The sequence below is a fragment of the Biomphalaria glabrata genome, chromosome 15 (assembly GCF_947242115.1).
Source record: "Biomphalaria glabrata chromosome 15, xgBioGlab47.1, whole genome shotgun sequence".
Classification (NCBI taxonomy): domain Eukaryota; kingdom Metazoa; phylum Mollusca; class Gastropoda; family Planorbidae; genus Biomphalaria; species Biomphalaria glabrata.
This window is the reverse complement of record NC_074725.1, coordinates 20913700-20935717: the sequence shown is the minus strand read 5'-3', so window position 1 is coordinate 20935717 and position 22018 is coordinate 20913700. Positions and strand designations below refer to the sequence as shown.

The following is a 22018-nucleotide window of genomic DNA, read 5'->3' as shown; positions in this document are numbered from 1 at the left end:
TTGTGACTCCTTGTTTTTTTTCAATTACATCCTAGTCGCTAGCTACGTGTCACTGCTACAAATAAATACAATAATCAAACCCAGAATGTTCGCCCCAAATCCAACAAGAGTTTGACTTTGTGTTGGTTGGACCTAGCACTAACTCTTCGTCAACTGCTTCAGGTAAATACAGGTAGGGTTTTAATTGCCTCACCTGTGGAGATTTTATTACATGGCACATTTGTATTTTCATCTTTAGCGGCCGAGCGTCAAAACAAAAGACGCTAATATTTTCGTAAGGTTTGTCTGTCTGTTCATCCCAGACCAATAGTTACAGAAGGCCTGAACACTGATCTGCGACGTCACAACCTATGGTCAGTTTACACCAATAGCTTGGTGCTACGTCACATGCCGTGACATCAGACCTGAAATTATATTATTATATATATAATATTCTGTTTGTTAAATGAGATTAAGGCTTTAAATGACATTTGAAAGAGACAGGCTAGCTCTCTGGTGGATGGACACACATTTAAGACCCTTAGAAAAGTTATTGCCGGACGATAGCCACAGACGAAGCAGAAAGAACTTAAACAAACGACTTTGTCTGCATCAGACGTGACATACTGCACTCCTCTCTAGTCTTAGGAATGGAAGTCGCTGCTATAAAAAAAAAAGGATACAAATATGATGTGTACAAATGTGTACAAAGATACGTCCCGTGTCCAGTGCTGCAGTTGTTAAAGTAAAATGAAACTAAATAGAATGGCGCTGCTTTGAGTTGTTTTATTTGATTAAAAGCCGTCTTTAAATGACAGTAACATTTGTCAACATTAACATATTTCAACAAGCATCAGACAACCGTCTTTACACAATACATGTTTTAAACAGCTCAACATAAACTGTACATTCTTTATAAGCTATACTTTCACAATAAACAATGCAATGACTATTTTCTAAAGACTCATTATAAACTATACGTGGAAAATATTTTACACGAGTTCCCTCGCCATGAACTATACATTCAATATAAAGCATGAAATAAGAAATAAACGATTCATTCCCCTTAGACTTCTCAATCATTCTTGCCAAAGCCTGGTTATAAAAAAAATAATTATAATGTCACATGGGCTAAGTCTTCAATTAATACGTCACAATGTTGACCTCTTTCAGCCCAGAACGACTGTGATTCATCTCGACATCTCGTAGAAATCGAGTTTAAAGCCTGGGCATAATTTATGGCCGGAACGATGTTGCCCACACATCAGTTCCCGCCTCTATAATCGCTCACATATTAAAGAACAAATGAAAAGCAAAGTTACATTTAGTTTTGTTAAGATTGTCTTGAACAAAATGCTGAGAAAAAAACAACAAGGCATGATACTTTGATATGAGACAAATTCAGTATAGTGTTCATAAGTCATCACGGAGCTACAGAATTTGATACTGCACTACTCAAAATTTACACACAATTTGAAAACAAATTGCAAAACAATAAAAAAAAATATTTTTAAATTCTACATACAAAATAAAATAAAATTTGAAAAACAAAAATGTTGAATGATATATGCAAACGTTAGGTTACTCTATGATTTAGATTGAGGTTTTCCAGAGCACTTTTGTATTTCATTTCTGATTAATAAATCCTGTGCCTCCGGAGATTTCTTACAAAAGTGCTTTAACATCTGGCATTTTTCATCCTCGGCACAATTGAAATAGTCAGCAGCGTGAATGTTGAAGAGGTAGATGGAGCCACAGTTTAATTCTGAAAACTCTGTCGTGGCATATCTCTCCCTGACAGCCTGCTTGCACTCATCAGAAGACCAGGACATAACCTCTAGCCACTGAATCACCTCGGGGTCTTCTGCTGGTTCCAAATCGCTGGTAATTGGTGTCGGAGTGTTGGTCTGTGCTGCCGGAGTGTTGGTCTGTGGTGTCGGAGTGTTGGTCTGTGGTGTCGGAGTGTTGGTCTGTGGTGCCGGAGTGTTGGTCTGTGGTGTCGGAGTGTTGGTCTGCGGTGTCAAAGTGTTGGCCTGTGGTGCCGGATTGTTGGTCTGTGGTGCCGATGTGTTTGTCTGTGGTGTCTTTTTTTCGATAAGAATATTCATTGAATCATTGAAACGAGCCGTTGGTGTAGCACTAGAGTTGGTCTCACTAAAGCGACCCAGCAATAGGATCATTGCATAAGAAATACAAGTTAAAAGCTGGCTGGTTAAATAATGCATTTCTTAAAGTGGACTTGCTTCGAGTTCAACGTGGTAATGGATCAACTCACTTGGAGTTCAACGTGGTGATGGATCAACTCACTTGGAGTTCAACGTGGTAATGGATCAACCCGTTTTGATTTCAACGTGGTAATTGATCGACTCACTTGGTGTTCAACGTGGTAATGGATCAACTTGCTTTGAGATCAAACTCTTTTTAGAAATAAACTTGAGTATAGAAGAAACTGAAATTTAAAAAAAAAAAGAAATTTAAAAAATAGAAATAAAAAAGAATAGCTCCTCAGATTTACTTTCAATTCACAAAATATGAAGTTCAAAAGATAATGCTTCCTTCCTCTCTTTTTTTTTTCTCATTCTCTCTCCGTCTCTAATTCTCTCTTCTGCACTTCTTTCTCTCTTTTACTCTCGTTATCTCTTTTTTTTCCTTTTTTTTCATCTGCTTTTCTTTTTCCTTCTTTCTCCTTCTCTCTATCTCTTTCTCTTAATGTTATCTCCGAATGTGGATATCCAATTGTTTTATCCCTAGGTCTCTAGCAACCAATTAAGATATGAACAAGAGGAACAACTCTGCAGGATTGTTTGCAGATCAGATCTGTTGCTCTAACGAAGTAGCTTCGCTACTTTTGACCGAGGCCAAGACATAATCCCATACTTTATAAACAGATGACTAGACCAATTGTGTAATTTTTTGTATACCTCCCCCCCCCCACCTCCAACATTAGCCATTTTGATTTACCAACCTCCACATATTAAACGCGCCAATGATTGTAAAAGACTGAAAGCTAAGAGATGGTACGCTGCTTGTGATCGCCTAACCGCGCTTAGTTTTATCTATCACAACTCTTCTGTTGAAGTCGACCCCCTCCCCCCCATAAAAAAAAAACAGACACCGTCTATTGTCTAATTTTTGAAAGCTGAACAACAACTGAGTCAACCTCAAACAACACGGTGGTTTTAGAAAAAAGGCCTACAAGAAATCTCTCGTAAATGTCAAATGTCAGTTTAAGGTCATATGTCAGAAGCTAAAACACAGCAATACTGCTGTGTTGTAACGTCTTCGTCACACTCTATGTGCCGAAAACTGTTCTCTCTGCCTAGAACCATATTTAGCTATAACTACCACTAATTCAAACTATTTGCATTGATATATTAACAGTTTATACTTTCAGAAAAATCTGACCCAGGAAACTACAGACCAGTATCACTTACCAGCATCACATGTAAAATCCTAGAACACATAATAGGTAGTAACATCATAAACCACTTAGACAAACATAATGTCCTTACATGGGTTTAGGAAATATAGATCACGTGAAACACAACTAATAAGAATAATTGATGATTTTCAAAAGGTTTAGATAACAGTGAGCAAATAGATGCTATCTTACTAGATTTTCCTAAGGCTTTTGACAAAATTCACTACCATAGTTTGCTTAAAAAATTAAAATATTTTGGCATTAATGGTTCACTGCATCAGTGGATTAAAGATTTTCTGATAGGGAGAGAACAAACTGTAATAATAAATGGCTCTAAATCAACACCAATAACAGTAAACTCAGGTGTACCTCAAGGAACAGTCTTAGGTCCATTACTATTTTTAATTTATATAAACGATTTACCGAATTGCATTAGTTTAGGAACAAAAGTCAGATTATTCGCAGACTATTGCATAATATATAGAAAAATAAAAACAACACAAGATACAGAAATTTTACATAGAGAATTACATGATTACAGAAATGGAAATCAAATTGGAGCATGTCTTTCTACCCAGAAAAATGTAACAAAAAAAAACTAAAACAAATTAATTCCACTTATCTTGTTCATGGTAAACCAGTAACACAGACTAAAAACGCAAAATACCTAGGTGTTATAATAAATTTAAAAATGTCATGGAATCCGCATATCGATGAAACTATCAAAAAAATCAAACGCATTAGGGTTTATTAGAAGAAATTTCTATAAATCAAATAAGAACATAAAACTACAATAATTTTTTAACCTTGGTTAGGCCAATAATAGAATATGCATCCTCTGTTTGGGACCCCTCAACTCAAGAAAACATTAAGAAACTGGAACAGACACAAAATAGAGTAGTGAGATTCATAACAAACGAATATTCACATTTAACTAGAGTAACACCTTTAGTAAAATCACTAAATTTAGAAAGCCTTCAGGACAGAAGTAAAGTAGCAATTATACATAAAACACTGAACCATAATCTTCAAATACAAAAACAAAATTTAATAAAATACTCTGAAAGAAACAAAGATAAAGGCACATTCCTCGTCCCATATGCTAGGACAAATTTGTACAAATACTCCTTCTTCCCTAGTGCTATTAGAGCATGGATTGGGTTGCCTGAGCTAGCCAGGATAACCAGTGACTTGGCAGAATTTAAGTCATTGGTTAATATGCATGACTGAATGCATGACACATGGGTACCTGATTTTAGTTGGGGAAAAGTAAAGGCGGTTGGTCGTTGTGCTGGCTTCATGACACCCTCGTTAACCGTAGGCCACAAAAACAGGGGAACTAGTTAGGTCAGATTCACATCTAGCTTTGCATTCCCTTGCACCTATCCTTTCATCTGCTGGACCGTTGGGGCACTACTCAAGATCTCTCAACCTTCTTTCTTATCTTATCTTATCTTATATGCATTATATGCATTCTTTCTGAAAATATTGAAGCCTGCCTGGGTGGACCACTTCGGGGGCCGATTTTGAGTTTGTGTTTCCACACAAACTGTCTTTGTAATCTTGTTTTTCTTGATATAAGTCATTATTATAGTTGATAACTTTAAGGTCTTTTGGTTGATATTTAAACCATTAGGGAAAATTTACATTTATTTCTCTAGTTTCTCTCTATATACACGAAATAAGAAAATGTTTCGGTATCGTTGAAAAGACATATGTTTGTTTTGTAAAAACAATCATTTACATCAAGCTTAGAGACATAGTCAACAGCAGTGTATTCTTCAGATATAATCATGGGGATTAAGTATCTGTCTGTTTTATTTACTAAGATTTTGATACGTGATTTTCAAAGTGATCAATATAGACCCTCTGGGGCAGGGGCGGACTGGGCAAATGCCAGGTGGGCCTTTGCTTAAATGGGCCGGAGGGGCCGCCGAATGGTCCACATTTAATGTCAATAATTTCCGTAAACTTGATTTCTCTCGCCTTATCTTTCATAAATACCGTTACATGCTTAACTGTGTATTAAAGCCACATATTCCGGTATAATGAATTCGCTTATAGTAGTTTAGCCGTGCTTCTGTGATAATCCTCTTTACACACTCTCATTGGCCTCCTTCAGTCGTAGAACGACTATGGTTCATCTCAGAGCACACTTCCTCATGTGGCTGTGCAGACCTATTTTGGAGAGACACTTTCGTCCACAGATAGCGCAGGTTAAAGTGGCTTTTGCTTCGGTGGTAGAGGAGCTGGCCGTTTTTCGGATTGTACATTTTTCTTCCTGAACTGAGACCCATGTATTTTCACTGTCCATAGCTTTCTTGGTCACTGTCTCTCTCCGTCTGTTGCGGTCTAGAGCTATGTCTTCCCAATTGTCAGCATTGATGTTCACTGATTTGAGGTCACGTTTTATTACATCTATGTAACGGAGGTGGGGGCGACCAGTTTTTCTTGTGCCACACTAAGAGATTAACAAACAACATAAAGACTTATGTTTTTATAGTCCTATAGAAGTCGAACTAGTGTGAACTTACTCGTGGGAATAAAAAACGGGACCCTGAACTTAAAATTAGGAAGTTTTCTCTCATGTTATGATGTAGTTATATTTACAGCAGTCTGTTGACCCTATGTATTACTAAAATTCACTCAGACATTGTCCTCTCTAATGTGCATTATATAATAGGACTGGTCAGCTCGCGGCTAGACGACATGATTTCTCAGCCATGAAATCATTTTCAAATCACAATTATTAGTAAAACAGTTAAACATGTAAACAAATAGAAATCGAAAGGAAAAGGTAAAGAAAACAATTGTGAGATAAAAAAAAAAAAAGCAAAACACTGCTGGAGTCCTCTGCCAAAGGATGCAGTCAAATGACTTTGATTTCCTCCCCAAGTCGCACAAACACTTCAGGAACGTGGCTGAATCTCATGACAACGTTCACCAAGGGACATTCCAAACATTTGCTCCTGGAGATCCTGTCACTATAGACCACGTAGATACACAAACTCCTATCCACAAAGTTACAGACTTAAACGCTCGAATTCATGGATATACATATGCGCTTTCAACTTCAAATATGTCTAAATGCGATCAGCAGAACCGTAGAGTACAATATTATTTTTGGACGTTGATTTACCCGAGAAGCATTCAAATTATAGGTAACGAAATGATGAATTAAAATATGACGGTTTGGAATTGAAGAACGATGTCTATTGTGGAAATGGTTTTATGGAGATGATAGCAAAGAGTGCTGCCCTGTAGTAACTGCCCCAATGGCTAGTTCTGAATGGAGGGTACAATTATTTTGAAATCATCAACTAAGTTTGTGAGTTAGTGCTAGCGCTGAAATATACGTAATTGACTTGTGAACTAAGTTTTCTCCACGTTTCTGCATATAAAGAAAATGCTAAAAAGCGAGAGTTCCTGCTGAAGACATTTCTCTGTCACAAGAACGTTTCACGTGGCTTCGGTTTCAAATTTTCCGGTTGTTTTATTTTTACATGGCATCCAACAATACACCCATTACAGTCCAAGGTGAGGAGCTGGAAGAGGTGGAAAGCTACACCTATCTCGGCAGTATTATAGACCACCATGGAGGAACAGATGCAGATGTTAGAACCCGCATTGGTAAAGCTCGAGCAGCCTTCCATCAGCTGAAGAACACCTGGGGATCTAAGGAAAAAAGCACCACCACCAAGATTAGGCTCTTTAACACCATTGTTAAGCCAATACTACTATATGGAGCAGAGACCTGGAGAACCACCATCACCACCATGAAAAAAATCCTGCCTGAGGAAGATTCTTATGATCCGCTGGCCAGACAAGATTTCGAATGAGGAATTGTGGCAAAGAACAAAACAGCAGCCCATTGAAGTAGATATCATTCAGAGACGCTGGAGATGGATTGGCAACACCATTCAAAAGCCTGCATCCAACAAAACAGGGCAATTCTTAACCTTGAACCCCCAAGGAAGCAGGAAGAGGGGACTGCCCAGGAATACATGGCGCCGCTATTTGGAAGCAGATTCCAAGAAGATGGGCAACACGTGAGGACAGTTGGAGAGACTCGCCCAGAACCGAGATGCCTGGAGGAAGCTGGTTGGTGATCTATGCCCCAGAAGGGATCACATGCAGAGATGATGTGATGATGATGATTGTTTTTACATGGTTTCATTGGTTTGGTTGTTACTTCAATATAGTCTATGCATCCCACAGGAAAGACGGAAACCAGGGGGAGGAAGAGTGGGAGGCAGGCAGAATTCAAACCTGAGACCATCGAGACGATACTCCAGAGCGCATAACACACGACCAGGCAGCCATCTAGTGTTAGGCTTTACTCTTTACGTTATACCAAATTGGTGATCGGTCACTTCATCCCCGGTCACTTCATCCCCAATTAAATATTATTCTTTTTTGATTGTTGAATTATGCTGGTAAGGCTTTGACTTTAATCCCTCATTTTATCTATTAAATAAATATGATTATGTAGAATGCTTTTTTGATATTTTTGACATGTTACTAAAGCGTTTATAGTGCATGACGTAATGATCAAAGGCCAAGGTGTGGTGCAAGTAGTGGAAATCCTTGAGAGATAGAAGTGCGATTACAATAATTATGACCGTGCCGCTGATAACTTATCATCAAAGGCCAAAGTGTAGTGAAAGTACAACCACGTTTCACTTTATTTTATTTTTCAATCGCTCTTTCTTGATATTGGGTGAGTCATTTTTAGCCTTGAAATAAGGTTTTATTTTTTTGTTCTAATAAAGGCTGACTTTTGTTCACATTACCTCTATATTTATACATGTTAAATTGTTAAAGTCATTTGTTTTGTCATAAAAAAAATGAATATATTAAATTTTGCTCATTTCATAATTTTTACAATAACTATTTGTTAAATAAAATGATCAGATGATGAAAAAAATAGGGGATGAAATGACCAGGGGATGAAATGACCAGGGGATGAAATGACCAGGGGATGAAATGACCAGGGGATGAAATGACCAGGGGATGAAATGACCAGGGGATGAAATGACCAGGGGATGAAATGACCAGGGGATGAAATGACCGGGAACCTACCAAAATAATGTTTAAAATAGCTATTAGATTACGACTGCACTGTAGGTCTTTTTTTAATAATTTTTTTTATTTTACAAATTGAGATTTCCTATAGCACCTAAGTCTATTTATATCCCATGTTTGCTTACATGCGTTGCGTTTTTTTTTGCATATCAAATGGTGGGCCGAAATTGAATACAATTAAAATTTCTTCGCTAAAAGCCAGTTTATTCGATCGGATAATTTAAATAATAATCCACTCTCCCCTCACTGCTGTTTAATATGTCTATTACGTACTATTCTATGACGGCCTAGATCAAACATTTGAAAACATTTTTCACTTGAATATTCCTGACTGGTTATTGAGTCCTACAGAGCGTGGACAAAGTCAGATTTAAATCACAGATGAATCCAAACTTAAATAGGAGCAGCTTTTTGTGATGTCCACAAATGAGGAACCTAAATTAATGTTTAAACATACTACAAATTCTGATTAAACAAAGATTTTCTAAATTTATGTAGCTTTTTTACTTAAGAGTCCGTGGACAAGTCACAGGGTCAAAAAAGTTTGAGAACCTCTGCCATAGAAGACTTAGTAATTCGTGTTTACACCTGATGAACATGCCAATATAGAAACTGTATGGCCTTTAGAACGTCACGTATGAAACCATTGAGTATCCTAAACATTACACGCTCCGTTTTGAATGGCAGAGAAGGTTATCTTGATACAATGTGAGGAAATAACAACAACCTTGCAAGGATTATTTGTTGAGCCTCGTCTGCAGACGTCTTGCTATCTCAGACTATTTCTAATATCTCTCGGCATTTCCTCAACAGAGATCACAAAACAATATCGGAAAAGGGTGCTTTAATTCGGTATACACGTCACTACAGGTGACTAATAATAACATGGCTGAATCTTTAAAAAAGATAATAAATTTAGACTATACACTCCACGGCGTTGATAAATGTTCAAAAATGAAATATAAGCTAAGCCGGGGGGTCTTCCGAATACCGGACAACATGGCAAGGGGTCTACGAGACAAAAAGTGTGGGAACCCCTGATGTAGATGGTCCAGACTATTTATCTTTAAAATTACAGACGTTACTTCAAAAGAGAAGATAATTGCGTCGTGCGCATTTCATGCAACAATCTAGAGTCTGGTGTCAAGAGCAGGAGTGTGTAAGATGTCAGATTGTGTGTGTGTGTGTGTGGATGTGTGTTTATTTTTTTTATTAGTAGTGAGTTGCGAACTGTTTGAGCACGGGGTTTTCAAGGCGGGACAATAAGGTTTTTCCTGTGGTCAGTCTAGTTATTTGGAGAGCTGACCTGGTCTGAGTAGGGTGTTGGTGATTGATTTATCGGTTATTATGCCTAGAGTAAGGAGATGTTCTATTACTATTCTTGCTATGTGTGCGTACCGATCCTTAAAGGATTACAGGCACGACATGGCCTAAATTATGCCGATGTGCCTAATCTCAAAACTCAAACCCAAACTGAATATTTGGGGTAATGCTATGTTGTGTCATGATACCCTTATGTAATCTATTATTACATCTAGGCGTCCTAGAATATTTAATTTGGGCACATTTAGTACTTTTAGTATTGATGATTATGTATTCCATATTATATGTGCCATTGTTGGCTGTAAATAAATACTAATTTTCTACTCCTTCGTTGAGTGTACTTTATAACACATGTACGCTTGTAAGGATCTACAGTTGGGGCATTAAATTACGCCCCTCAAAGAACTACCCTAAGTTCTTTACATCTTGCAGATTAATCGGTGCCTTAAACTCTGTTAAGTCGGTGGTTTTCCAGACTGATTCAGGCAACCGATTCCAAACGGCCTTAAGGAAGAAGAAGCCCCATTACTGCCTGAATTGCTCTATAGATCTATACCAAAATACACTTATGGATCGCGACAAAAAATAAACGGTCATAAATATATTTGATAATTAAGTACTTAGGCCTATACTTCTTTTGTAGACTTTCAGGATGATAAATATAGAATCACAGTTTCGGTCGCCAACGTTAAACAAAAGTGCCACGTGACCAGCATAAAGTACACAAACTTTTCAATTTACCAAACACATTTTAAGTATGGACCATATTTAAGTTGTTTGTTTGTTTTTTAATTTCCTTGATACGAATAAACATTTATCCTCATCAGTGCCCCAGAATTAAATGGCATGTGTTGTAAGTGCGTAACATTATGTATTTAGATGCTTACCAGTTAAAAAATCCGGCACGAAGCTTGTTCTTTGTGATTATAGCACATGGGAAATATTGTCAATGTGAACGGTTTGATGATCGGCGGACACCACACGTCATTACCATTAAGTGTTTTAAGTATCTAAAGGACGACTTGGAAATTGAGCACGCTTAGCCCAAGTACACATACTCCAAATCTATTTATAAGACAAAGCAGTTAAAAACAGGCCAAAGAATTTTCCAGGAGAAATTAACAATTCAAGTACATTTCGCATTAATTACAGATAGAATATGAAGAATGACTCCTCTGTTATAACAATAACAAGCGTGCCGACCAGCCTACTAAGTCTGACAGAACGTCAAACATAAAATAAGTCTAGGCCTTTTTGAATATTAAAGTTACTTTTAAAACGAAATGGAAACTAATACATCGAAATTTCCAAACCAGATTAATGCTATAAATAGCTTCTCATGCACCCCCTGTTTAAATACCTGACAGGAAATATAAAAGATTTTAAAAAAAAAATGACATGCGCGACTTCATGCTCCTATGGGATCGATATCAACTCTTAGGTTGACTTACACAATAAAGCCCCCTCTCAGTGGCGTAGCTAGGAATTTTTCATCATGCGGGGACCTGTTTTGAGGCCCCTGGAATTTGGAGTAATATTAAATATTTAATGTAAAAAAACACTCATTTGGGGGCCTGCTTCAAGTGGGGGCCAGGGGGAATTTTCAAATTCTCCCCCTCCCTCCCCCCACCATATCTACGCCTCTGCCCAACCCCTTACGGATCATGTCACTTTTGGGCCTCATACCTACTATTTAATGCGAAGCTACACTATGATAAGTGAAACATCTTTTCTGTCAAGTAGATTCTTTAAACTAGCATTATGAGTTTGTGGGACTTGGCAGAATTAAATCGGACACAAATTTAAAAACTACCAAAATATATATTTTTTAACACTTAAAAAAAAAAGAAAAGCTTATATAAGGGAAGTATCTCTTACTACTACTAGATTTATTTTCCCTTTTTCTAAAAACACCAAAATTAATTAATTTACTAATTGGTAAATGTTTTTTATTTATTCATGTTTTGTCATCGACAATGAATAGTACAAAGTTTTAACTTGATCCGAGAATGGGAAGTGGGTGAAAAGAGAATCCTGACAGACAGACAGACAGACAGACAGACAGACGGGGTGAGCTAATACAAGCTTTGTCAAAGTTTTACTTTATTTTATCTAAACTCTGGCTAGAGCACAGGCGACGTTATAGCATGATGCTGCCCCATGAAGGGTATTGGCAATAACAATAGCCACAGACAGACCCTTCTCCTTTCATAAAACAAGATAATGATACGTTTGTCAAAAGTTACATTTGAGGACGCAAAGTGCTTGGCTTCCGAACCAAGAGGTCCCGAGTTCAAATCTCGATGAAAACTGAAATTTTGAATTTCGGGATTTTTAGAATGCCCTTGAGTCCACAAAACTCTAATGGTTGTCGTGCGCATCTTGCTTGGTATATTCTTTTGTGCACCATAAGGTTTTGTTAGTTTTAGTTTCTAAGGATGCGCTATATTGGTGTCATAGACGCAGGCTTGGGACTCTGCTGGAGTCGTCGAGTCTGAGTTGTAGACTTGGTATTTGACTATTGCCCATGGCCAGGGGCGGACTGGCTATATGGGCAAACGGGAAAATGTCCGGTGGGCCGGTACCGAATGGGCCGGTCCGGTCGCGATCAAATAATTTTTTTTTCAATGCAGACAACTTTTAAAAAATAGTGAGAAGCAGCTAGACACAAATGCCCGAACACGCTTTATTTATTATTTTTTTGTTTGAAATTTAACAAGAATGTCCAACATTTACAATATACACTGTAGCCAATTATTATCATTTGCAAAACGTTACACCGTACTTTTTGCTACGCACGAGCGGCATGAACTTCAATACTGCTTTGATGTCTTCGAGGTTGTGTTTGGCCTAATCATTTTGCTGATCGGCATGTACGTTTGATGGCACTCCCTTTTGTTTTTGTTCCTTCCCTACCCGTCTTTAGATGGTTCCATTGTCATTTAACGAAAAAGAGGGGTGAGAGAGGTTAAGTTAGAAAACATTGATATAACGCAGAAATAAAAAATAGGGGCGACAATCTCTTTAACGGATACAATTGATACCAGCACATATAGAACTAGAAGGAAATGAGAAGGCTGACGCACCCGCCAAACGTGGAAGAACAAACTCACAATTAAATATTTCACTCTATCTAGAAGAAATAAAGAGACTGCATATATTTTGAAGAGAATTAGGCTTACACCTTTAATATGACACTAGGGCGTAGCCGAAAGGATGGGGGTTCAAATCATCACTTGCCTCAGACCTCATTGTCTGAAAAAAAATTACTTAATGCCACAGTGCAGCCAACTTAAGCAAACTACAGTCACCGAATTTCCTAAGCGTAGCCAAAATGGGTTTTGTGGTTATCCCGACCCCTCCCCGCCCCATATCAAAACAAAAGCAACACTTTTGTTACCATTTTCTACCAGCCGCTCGACTCAATTAAGTAAATGCAATGAATAGTAGATTTGGTTTTTCAATATTTTAGCAGAAGAAAATAAATAAGGAAATAATGCTTGGATCCGGGTCTTCGCCCCGGACCAAGCTGGGGGAGCTCACAGCGCTCCCCCAGACTCTCCGTCCTTGGTGGTGTGAACTGTCTTTCCACTAATTAAAAGAACCTATTCTAGGCTAAAAAAAAACGTCCGAAAGAAGGAAATGTCAGAATGTAATGAAGATTAATTACATACTTATACATTGCAGAGAGGGGTAGAAAAATTCGCTCCCACCGAAAAAAAAAACTCGTGACTACGCCCATGATAAGACATGCCATTCATTTGTGGGCCGGTTTATATGGTAATGCCCGGGCCGATTTTGATACCCAGTCCGACCCTGCCCATGGCGTTGGGGTGGGACGTTGTGAGCCCTGATCGACTATGGCACTGTCTGCGGTCACAGGTTGGACATCTGTAATTACCAGATACAGGTTATAAGTGCACAAGAAAAATTCAAGCTAATGTTTATTTTTTATATATATGTTGATAGCCCGTGAACTTCAATGTAAAGATAAATAAAAAGCGAAGTTCCTCTTTCAGACCTTGCGATCAATAGGAAAGATGACGGTTAACGAGGGTGTCACGTGGTTAGCATATGTGCATGTATAAATCTACTCAGAGTATATTAAATAACCTCTGTTTCGTGTTAAAGATCCAGACACATTAAAAAAATAGAAAACTGGATCTAGATATATGGTATTGGAGATCTTTAAACAATGTTAATGGCGTTAAGAAGAGCTGCTACCAGGACATCCGCTCTGTTATCAGCAGCAGACGCCTTGGCTGGCTTGGTCACGTTTGTAGAATGCCAGTAGGTTGACCTCCACAAGACATTCTGTATGACGATCTAATAGAAGGCAGGAGAGCCGCTGGTCGCCCACTTTTACGGTATATGGATGAATGCAAACGCGACATGAAGATCTTCAAAATCGACACAAGCAGCTGGGAAAGAGTAGCAGTGGATAAATTCACATGGAGAGAGAGCATAAAGGAAGGGTCTCGGTTTGCAGATGCCATACACAATAGCAGCAGCAAGAAGGGTGAAAATGCAACGGCGCCTGGTGATTACATATGCCCAACCTGTGAACGCAGCTGCGTATCAAGGGTTGGCCTCGTTAGTCACACAAGAAGTTGCAAAAAGGAAAAGATCGTCTCTCGAGACGTAAAATGCCATAGAGCAAGTATGTGTGTCCTGCATAGAAATCAAAACCGTTTGACCAATCTTGATAAAACTTGGCATAAATGTTCCTTGGGTACTAACTAGAACCGTGACGTATGTATTGTAGCCCTAAAACAAACTTAAGACCCTCCAAAATAAAAGGTTGCCCAACTCTATGAAAGTGGTACTATTTCATGGATCTTGGCCATGTTTACCATGTTTAGATCGAAAGGATCTAGATCCAGATATAATTTTTAAAACTACACTTTGCACAGATAGTTTTTTGTTGTTGTTTTTTGACACATGAAAGTACAATATTTGTTTAATAAAAATTAACCTTCAAATTTGTGTTTCAAAAGCATTTTTACATAAATTCGTTCTTTACATCTGCAAATTTAGACGTCCTGGCGTACTTCATTTAACAAATCGGGTAAACCCGTTTTAGTTGTACTTTATATCCTAATCGTCTCTCGCCCCTTTCGTTTTTAATAGATATGAATGTATTGGCTTAACTGGTAAACCCATTTTCAGCAAAACTACCTTTATTTTCGTGGCGAAAGAGAAAAACTTGAAAGGATCATTAGCTAAGTTTAACATACATCTAAATCCAATCCACTAGATTAGTAAACACAAACTAAGGCCAGCAGGCCGCGGGTTATGTCCGGATAGTATATAGTTAAGATTAATTTATTTAACAAACGGAAGAACTTAGAACAATGGATTCTGTTGTGTTAAAATGTGCAAAAAATGTATCATATATTTTAAAAGAATAAAGCTTTTCAATACGTCTTTCATTCTGCACACTGGATTCACCAAAAGGCTAGATATTTTTATTTGTTTCCGCAATAAATGAAAGTTTTGTTCAAAACATCAAGAATCAAACACGGAATATAATTTTCTGACCTCGTAAAAATGCCAAGTGATCCACAAATTAAAAATAAGACATTTCTTAAAAATAAATATTGCTTTCTATTTCTTGTGTGTGTGTGTGTGTGTGTGTGTGTGTGTCATTTTAAAGTTTTTAGTTTGGGCTTCCAAAACCTGAACATCTGCTGAGCTACGACTCTGTACTTGGTACTCATCTTATAGTAGATGATGCAGGACACGCTGCAGTTGATAGTCTCCATTAAAAACGTGAAGGAATACACCACACAGGCGATCTGGAAGTAGGGACCGCCAAACTTCAACCCCCTGAACACACTTAGCGCTGTCAACATGGCCGAGTGCGGGATTAAGCAGGCGATGAAGATGACGGACACGGTGACCAGCATGACCACCGTCTTCCTCTCCTTCATTCGTAGCCTCCACGCATGCTCATCTCTCTTGCCGACACCGGAAACGGAAGTCCTCCACTTGGCCTTGGTCTTGAGGGTCACGGTGATGACGACGTTGCAGACGACGATGGCCAGGAATGTGAAATAAGGCAGAGCCAGGTCGGTGATTAAATAGCTGACGTGCATGATCTGGTCAGTGTTGCTTCGGCCCAATCCTGTAAACATGGTCCTGTTAGTCTCGGGGATCCAGACGAACGCTAGCTCGACCACGAAGCTGATAGGAAACACGTAGAGTAACAGGATTAGGAAGATGGAGATGTTAACGCTGACCGCCAATCTCTTGGTAAATACGGACTTCACCCTGAGAGGTATTGTTACCGACATGCACCGCTCGAACGTCGCAAACGCAGTTATCAACCCACTGACTCGGATAAAGTATCCCTGGGGGTAAAAGAAGAAAACCGAGGCGAGGTCCAGCGGCACAAAGTTCAGCTCTATCTGAGTGAGGTACGGACAGAACAGAATGTTGTTTCCCTGCTGAATGACCAAACCTCCCAGGTCGCTGAGGGACAGTGCGGTCAAAGTGACAGTGATGCTGTCTGTGAGTCCCTGTTTGCAGAAGTTCCAGATGTTGCAAATGTTGCCAACTATGCCGAGAATGCCAATGATTTCTCCGCATACGATACAATTGAATACTAAAAAGAAATTGTAAACATGCATGTTTACAATGTAATCCTCTGTCTCTCCAGGTGCGTTTAGCACATCTAATCCTTGTTCTGTTGTATTCATTGTGTTTCAATAAATACATTCATATCACTTCAATGTCTCACATTGAGAGAGTATCAATATCTTTAAATGTTATACTTTTAAGCTCCGAAGGGATCATTTATAATATCTCTCTACTGGTGAGCTATGATCCAAAATGTGTTTTTCTTTCCTAGTTAAAACTCATTGACACTTTTTAAGTGTTGCACGCTTGCTCTGATAGAAGCCAGTAACTTTCTCAATATATGTATTTCTGTGAGTCTTGTAAAGACTTGTAATCTATTGCTTTACCTTGCTTACTGCTTCCGAGTTTCACTTTCTATTATTCTTAGTTACTGTGGGTTATATTTTCACCTTACCAGTATAAAGAGCGCAAATACTAAAAGACTTATTTGCACATGAAAGACAAAATATTGGGCGTCAGTCTGACATTTCTATGCAAATTTAAAAACTTATAATTTTTCTGTAAATTTGTAATAGAAGTATCAGCTAAAATACTTGTAGTTTAGGCAGGGCATCCTATCAAATCTCTTAAATAGATTTATAATTACTATTTTTGACGAATACATTTGATTTTTTCACTACTTTGAAAATGATCAGAGAACAAAACGAAATTAAAATTGTTGAAGACGCACATTAGAAGATCAATGTTCCCAATGGATCACGTTTAAACAGTGCCACCTGGAAACGCTCGTTTAATAAGTCTTTATTGATCCCATTTACCTCATCAGAGACAATGACCTGGAAACTAGTGACAATACCTGCCAGGGGGTCCAACTTCCTCTCATCGTCAGCATTAGGTTTCCTTGCAGGAAATATTGGCAATTTGAACCGTCTCGATATTATAGTTATTTAAGATAATCATAACGCTAGTTGAGCTAGTGGAAGACAGTTAGTTGGTTGTAATTACAACATCAATAAGACCGCAAGGTACTCCTGCACCTAATGATGTTTCCTTGGTTAAGGTATTCGTTCACAATACAAGACACAATGACATCTTACGAACTTTACTGTGTTAAAGGAAATCTTAAATACAGTTTTAATTGAATTTATGCTAGTGTCAAGACTCAAGAGAATCATTATTAATTATTAATCAATATTTTTTTCTTAGGGAATTTCAAGTCTATATATCATTATGGAATGACGTAGTCTGCAGTACCATTTTGTACAGTTACTATTACAGATATAAGGTCATGTTGGTGGATTTTTAACTTAGTATTTTTTTTAATTTTTTTTTGAAGTTGAACTGAACATCCCATGCAGTATAAAATAGCAATACTTGGTAAAATATGTATGAAACAAAGATAACCTACGGCAAGGACCGAAACCACAGTAACATCTGACGGGACCATACAGGGTACCTAACGAAGACTTTCCATTTAGTACAGTAATCAAGACAGGTGAACTTCCGTGACGTCCAGACGTTCCTTCTTAACAGAAGATGATTACGTCCTAAGTGTATCTTTGTGTCAATCTAGTAAGACATACTAAAGACGTTATCTCTGCTATCTATCTATGTATCTATCTATCTATCTATCTATCTATCTATCTATCTATCTATCTATCTATCTATCTATCTATCTATCTATCTATCTATCTATCTATCTATTTATCTATCTATCTATTTGTTTGTCTGTCTATCTATCTTTTTTTTATTTCGTTCTATCCTTAGGATATGTACGATTGTTAGTAGCTGTATTTGTTGTATGTGTCTAACATGTATGTAACAACAACAAAAGGTTACAGATATCTCACAACTTGTTGTAATCAGTAATGTCCAACTTTTTTTCGTCTCTGGGTCGAATCAATTTCCAAAACACATGTCACGTGACGCGCTACTGGACTATCATGGTCAAGTCATATCAAACCAAACCCTTTTCATAAGTGGGCGGAAGTTTCAAGGAGATGGAAACGACCCAGATTTGGCGACTACATTCTACTTATTATAATATTGGTTTGGGCTGTGAGATAGTTGAACAAGCACAATACAATTGTAATATTAGAAAAACAAAAAACAAGAGAGACTTTATATGGAACATTCATGCAATTATATGTGAGACTGACATAGATGTATACATCTGTGCGATAGAAATATTTTTATCATTTGTTTTGCTTTAGCTTTTAGCTTTCTCAAAGCGCTGTAATCCTATCACGTGTCTGGGCCCGTTCTGAATGTTTACATTATCGTTTTTTAAACACATAAAAAAACGTTCACTCGGGGCTCAAGATTCCTCAAGGGGACTAATTCAATTTATACCACCACATCTGTCAAGTGTGATTTCTTTCTTTGTTCAAGAGTTTAAGATACGAAACAAAATATTTGATTATCAAGAGTTAATTAACTAATTTTTTCTTGTGTTGTCAGGTAAAAGAAATAATTGTGCACAATTTCAACTTGATCAGACATTGGGTATGAAAGATATAACGTGTACAAACTTTTTACCATACAGACAGACTGTCAGTGTGAGTTGATATAAACTCTCTAAAATAAAATAATAATAATAATATTCTTTTACAGTTTACTAAAAGCAAGGTGGCAATACAGTTTAGCTTAGTAAGGATTATGCGGAATGGATCTATGGTCAGTTTAGTACTTTCGGCGTTGTAGAAGATAACGTGTTAATCTTTAACAGTTAGTAATTAAAATGTTCATTGTTCAATATGAGCTGGACGATTTCATGAATAAGTTTTAAAAATAGTACAAAGTGCATGAAACAAGCTTCGTTATTTGAGTCTGTGTTTAATAGTTGTCCAGGATTGCTTATCCACAGTGATCTTTCAACAGAGCTTCCTTGATCTATTTTGTCGTGTCTACATTCAAATCTCTCTTTCTATTCTATTGTTTATTTTCTCTTCTTTTTTTTTTCTATAGGTTTCATTATAGCATCCCCACATTTCCCCCTGGACAATGGGCAGACATTCGTGTTGTCGATATCTACAGCCTTGAAGAAGAGGTCTTAGTTGTCCAGAAATTTTTAAAGACAAAGCAACATTTTTAACCAGATGTTCAATCATTAAACTGTTTTAATGGAATGTGTGGTTCATGAAGGGCTTGAGTTCGAAACCCCACTTGATTTCGATAATATTGTTGATAGCTTTAAAAGCCAACGTAATATTCATTTTTAGTATCTTCTTATAATTTCTTTTTTTACGCATTAGTAACACTCGAACAATAAATACACATTCTACGAAAAAAAATGTCTTTGGCTGTTTTATTTTATTTGCTTTTTTTTTTTTATTGATGGCATCGTGAGGCGCTGCCTTTTTTGGTAAAATAAATAATTGTTTAAAGTTTCAGTTTGATCCGAGAATGGGTTAGAAAGAAATTATGTGTTCAAGATTTTAAACAGACCGACATGGTTAATATAAGCTTTGTAAAAAACGCCCTCGATCAAATTATTCGATTGCTGCTAGTATTGGGTTTCCGTTATGGGCTCTATCAAATGGTATACGATATAAATGGTTCGTTTCCATTATAAGTGTAGTATTATCGCAGTAATTTTTGTACTTACTGGTTGATAAGTATACTAATTTAAATAATCGTGTCTTTTAAATATGCACACATTGTTTTATAATCAGACTAAGCTTACAAAAAAAAAAAGAAACACGTTAAATAAATTCACATAGGTAATAAGAAAAACGGAATATTCGGTTGATTTTCAAGGGAAACAAATTGCCTTACAAATGTTTATCCTTTAGAGCTACGGGTAATGTCCCCTATCTTATATTTTTTGTAAATATCTATTTGTGGTTTTCAAAAACTTTCATAGAAGTTGTTTTTTTTTTTTGTTTTTTTTATTTGATGGCAGTCGGACGCAAATACGCTCAGCATGTGCGAGTACAACTTAACATAGATACAACGTCCGCAATAATCTAACAACATTCATACAAAGTGTCATCAAAATGAGTCCAAATGTGAAGATATTTCTAGTTTGCGTCTGTCATTCGTAGTGCGGCGCGGTGGCTGAGCGGTAGAGCGCTTGGCTTCTAAACCAGGTTCAAATCCTGGTGAAGACTGGGATTTTTATTTCGGAACCCTTAGGCGCCTCTGAGTCCACCCAGCTCTAATTGGTACCTGACATTAGTTGGGGAAAAGTAAAGGCGGTTGGTCGTTGTGCTGTCCACATGACACCGTCGTTATCCGTAGGCCACAGAAACAGATGACCTTTACGTAATCTGCCCTATAGATCACAAGGCCTTAAAGGGGAACTTTACTTTTTTTTTTTTAAAGTAGTAGTTCTAGCGAAACAAATATATTTTTACTAATATATGAGTAGTAATAGATTTCTTCTTGCCTTTTTTACGTCTATGTTAAGTCTGTATTTATGCTACGGCTCTGGGCCGGACTTACCCGCACTTTCACAGGCCCCGCGCTAATTCTAAATGTAAACTACTTAATGAAACCATTTTAACATATATAAATAAAAGGGTTTCCGCGACTCCCTGATTTTCCAGGGCCTTCTGTAATCTCCTGCAAATATAAATATGCGAAAAAGTCCTAGAAATCTCCTGGATTATTAAAATCTCCTGAAAACATAAAAATCTCTTGAAAAATAGACAAAATTGACATTTTGGGGTGCCAATCCTACATATGATAAAAAAAAAAACGCCATCGTCAGCTTTCATTTTTCAAAAAAAATTATTGCAAAGACAAATGCATTTTCTAACACAAAATCTTAATTAATTTTGACATTATGCTTATCGCTACCCAGACTATGCCCCGCGCAATCCTTTTCGCATAGGTCCCAGCAATTGTTAAGACCGACCCTGCTACGGCTCAAACTTGAATTAGGTCTAAACTTGTGTTACGGTTCATTTTTATGCTGTTGTTTACTTTTTTTTTACATTTTTATAATTATGAACAATGACCAACGGGAAATATTCTTAAGCAGAAGCCAGATTTAAGCAAATAAATTTTTCACTTGCTAGCGATTACAGAAGTATACATCACGATATCTAAATATCGGGTATATAGTGATTTACCTTTACCTACCTTTACCTATCCCTTAGTCTGTTGGACCGTTGGGGCACCACGCAAGATTCATTGATTGTTTTCTCCATTCCTCTCTGTTTGTTTGCCTTAGTTAGAACCTCTTTCAATGGCAGGCCCTTTCATTCTTTTATATTGTCCTCCCATCGCTTTCTCTGTCTGCCTCTTCTTCTTTTTCCTGGTACTGTTACCTGAAGGAAGGTCTTTGAGAGCCCCGAAGATTTTGTAATATGGCCATAGATTTTTAACTTGCGTTTTTTTACGATAGTTAGCAGGTCATCATGGGGTCCGATCGCTGCAGTAACCGTCTCTGATCTCTTGGTTTGTGATGCGGTCTTTCAATGGGATACCTAGGATCCTTCTGTAGCATCTCAATTCGATTGCTAGGATCCTCCTCTCTAGCTCTGCAGTTAGCGCCCAAGACTCACAAGCATATAAAAATGTGACCATGACCAGGGAGCCCATCAGTCTGATTTTGGTGCCGAGGGCTAAGCCTTTATCTTTCCCTATTATTATAAGTTTTTGAAAGGGCTGCTGTGGACT

The 22018-nt window shown here is 37.6% G+C and overlaps 2 protein-coding genes across 2 annotated transcripts; both read right to left on the bottom strand.

The window, feature by feature from the left end:
* Positions 1-750: 750 nt before the first annotated feature.
* Positions 751-11133, bottom strand: LOC106071695 (gamete and mating-type specific protein A-like). The gene is made up of 2 exons (XM_013231849.2): positions 10696-11133; positions 751-2428 (listed from the first exon to the last, which is right to left on the bottom strand). The coding sequence occupies exon 2, from the start codon at positions 2202-2204 to the stop codon at positions 1566-1568; it is 639 nt and encodes a 212-aa protein (XP_013087303.2). The 5' UTR covers positions 2205-2428; positions 10696-11133; the 3' UTR covers positions 751-1565.
* Positions 11134-15453: 4320 nt separating this feature from the next.
* On the bottom strand, positions 15454-16509 carry LOC106071676 (FMRFamide receptor-like). Its single transcript, XM_013231833.2, has one exon. It carries the CDS (start codon positions 16507-16509, stop codon positions 15454-15456), a length of 1056 nt encoding a protein of 351 aa, XP_013087287.2.
* Positions 16510-22018: the final 5509 nt, after the last annotated feature.

Excerpts from the sequence above, each read along its gene's own strand:
- LOC106071676 (XM_013231833.2), bottom strand. The coding sequence starts at position 16,509 with ATGAATACAACAGAACAAGGATTAGATGTGCTAAACGCACCTGGAGAG.
- LOC106071695 (XM_013231849.2), bottom strand. The coding sequence starts at position 2,204 with ATGCATTATTTAACCAGCCAGCTTTTAACTTGTATTTCTTATGCAATG.